We start from the raw sequence: 2,416 nt of genomic DNA on the forward strand, positions 1-2,416 counted from the left end.
GGGACAATACAGTCTTCTCTGGAGCCCTCATATACTGTCACACCCAGGACATCGAACACTGGCATGGTGCCATGCAACTGTTATACTAGAACTTGGGAGGCTGAGCTAGGAGGATTACAGGTTCAAGGCCAGCCTCAGCAATGTAGTGAGGCCCTCAGCAACCTGGTAAGATCCTTGTTTAAAAATAAAAAATAAAATAGGGCTGAGGGTGTAGCTCAGAGGTAGAATACCCCTGGGTTTCATCCCTTTTGCCACAAGGGAGGGAGGAAAGAGAGAGAACAGAGAAACAGACTAGGTACAGTAGGGCACACCTATAATCCCAGAATTTGGGAGGCTGAGACAGGAGAATTGCAAGTTTGAGGCCAGCCTCAGCAACTTAGTGAGATCATCTGCAACTCTGTAAGCCTCTGTTTCAAAATAAAAAATAAAATGAGGCTGGAGGTGTGCGTTGGAGGTAGGCTGCCCCTGGGTTCTTTCCCCAGTACCACAGGGGGAAAAAGAGAAAGGGGGAGGGACTGTCAGGCGACAGTCCATCTTGCCGCTACGGATCAACAGCTTCTTCCCACACTTTAGCATCTAACCCTTGGGATGGAGCTTTGGGCAAGCGTTTAAATTTGTCAGAAACAAAAATGCAAAGTGGAACTGGAGCACATCACAGACCTTGGACCAGAAATGGCCTGTGAGCCACTGGAAGGGACGCCACTGCGCAAGCTGATGGTCACAGAGCTTGAGGACTATGAAGCCCAGGCAGGACAGTGTGCCCAGGGCCAAGTAGGTGGCTGAGGAGGAACTGCCATACCGCCGGTGGGTGCGCAGGGCCTGCCCCACTGCGGCCACTACATGAGCACCCAGCACCACATCGAAGCCCCACGGGTGGAACAGGGCCAGCGCGTAACTGGACAGGGACAGGCACTCGACCCAGAACAACAACCAGGGTTTCCAGCCTTGGTCCAAGGACAGGCACCAGGCCACAGGCCACACGAAGATAGGCAACGTAAGCCACTGGTCGAGCACTGCAGCAGAGTGTGTCTGCATCCAGATTCGCAGCCACTGAATGGGGCCATAGAGCAGGGCCATGGCAGCAAAGACGTCCTTGAGGTACTGAGCGCCCCACAGCTCTATGTGGTGCCCTGGGTTGCTGGCCTTTCTCTGTAGCCAGTACAGCCCCAGGAACACATAGGCCACGTTAATAAGCGAGTTGAAGGGCATGGCCAGGAAGGTGGGCAGGCTGGCTACTGGGGCTTCGGCGTAGTGCTCATAGCCCACCTGCACAAAGACACCTTCGAAGATGCCCGTATAGACGGTGGCCACACAGAGGCAGCCGCCTGTGGCCACGTGCAAGAGGGCCTGCCCTGACTCTGGCTTCATCTGGAGCCCTAAGGCAGAGGGTTTAAAAGAGTAGCCGTTTTCGCCTTCGTTTCAGAATTCAGATGAATGGCCTTTGCCACTCTTCGGCTTCCAGGCTGAGCAGCAGATGCAGCCACCTTGCCTCAGAGTGGCAGCAGCGGCAGAAGAAGGTAGGAAGGAGTCCGGCTGATTGGCTGGCAAGCTCGGGACCAGGGTGCCTTTTTCACAACTCTGTGGTTACAAAGAGTGTGGTTAGAGGAAAAAAAAAATCCAAAAAAGAGCCTCTATATTTCTGATTCTTAGCCTCAGAATATATACCAATGGTTCTTATCAGAAAACAATCAAATCAAAGTGAAACACCCCCCTCAGTGGGTTCACCTTCTTGCTCAGGCCTCTAGAAGCCTCTGCTGCCCAGGGGCTCCGTGTCTCTCTCCATTCCTCTGCTGCCCTTCTTTCATCCACATACTATAAAAATCTGCTCATTGTCCTACTTCTGCATCTGGAGGCTTCAGCCTTCCGTACTTGTTCTTACAACTCATGGCAGGCTTTCCTCCCTCAATAGGACTGGAAGTGTGGAAGTTTCCAGGTCAGCTCCAAAGCCCTTTTTAACCAAATACCAGATGAATCAGAAACCATTAAATGCTGGGCAAGTTCTGGAATCCAGTACCCTTCCTGCAGTGCTGAGCCCCAAATCACCTTATTTCTTTGGCCCATGACAAAACCTTTCATTTCCCGAAGTCACAGAAGTAGAGAAAACAATCGAGTATGCACTTGCTGTCAACTGCTTTCACAGTGCTATGGTGAGGGGTAAGTTAACCTAGTAGTCAAGAAATATGTTAATACTAAGCCGGGCCTGGTGGCACACGCTTGTAATCCCAGCATTTGGGAGGCTGAAACCTGAGGATCACAGTTCGTGGCCAGCCTCAGCTACCTAGTGAGGACCTCGACAACTCAGTGAGACTCTGTTTCAAAAGAAAGAATAAAAAATAGGGCTGGGGGTGTAGCTCAGAGATAGAATGCCCCTGTGTTCCATCCCCAGTACTGCAAAAAAAAGAAAGAAATATGTTAA

At 51.3% G+C, this 2,416-nt stretch overlaps 1 protein-coding gene across 1 annotated transcript; it reads right to left on the reverse strand.

The window, feature by feature from the left end:
- Positions 1 to 576: 576 nt before the first annotated feature.
- Positions 577 to 1,374, reverse strand: TMEM187 (transmembrane protein 187; the record flags this gene model as incomplete). Its single annotated transcript, XM_080718893.1, has 1 exon — positions 577 to 1,374. The coding sequence occupies exon 1, from the start codon at positions 1,366 to 1,368 to the stop codon at positions 577 to 579; it is 792 nt and encodes a 263-aa protein (XP_080575019.1). The 5' UTR covers positions 1,369 to 1,374.
- Positions 1,375 to 2,416: the final 1,042 nt, after the last annotated feature.

This window comes from Muscardinus avellanarius, assembly GCF_963383645.1.
Source record: "Muscardinus avellanarius genome assembly, chromosome: X".
Taxonomy (NCBI): Eukaryota; Metazoa; Chordata; class Mammalia; order Rodentia; family Gliridae; genus Muscardinus; species Muscardinus avellanarius.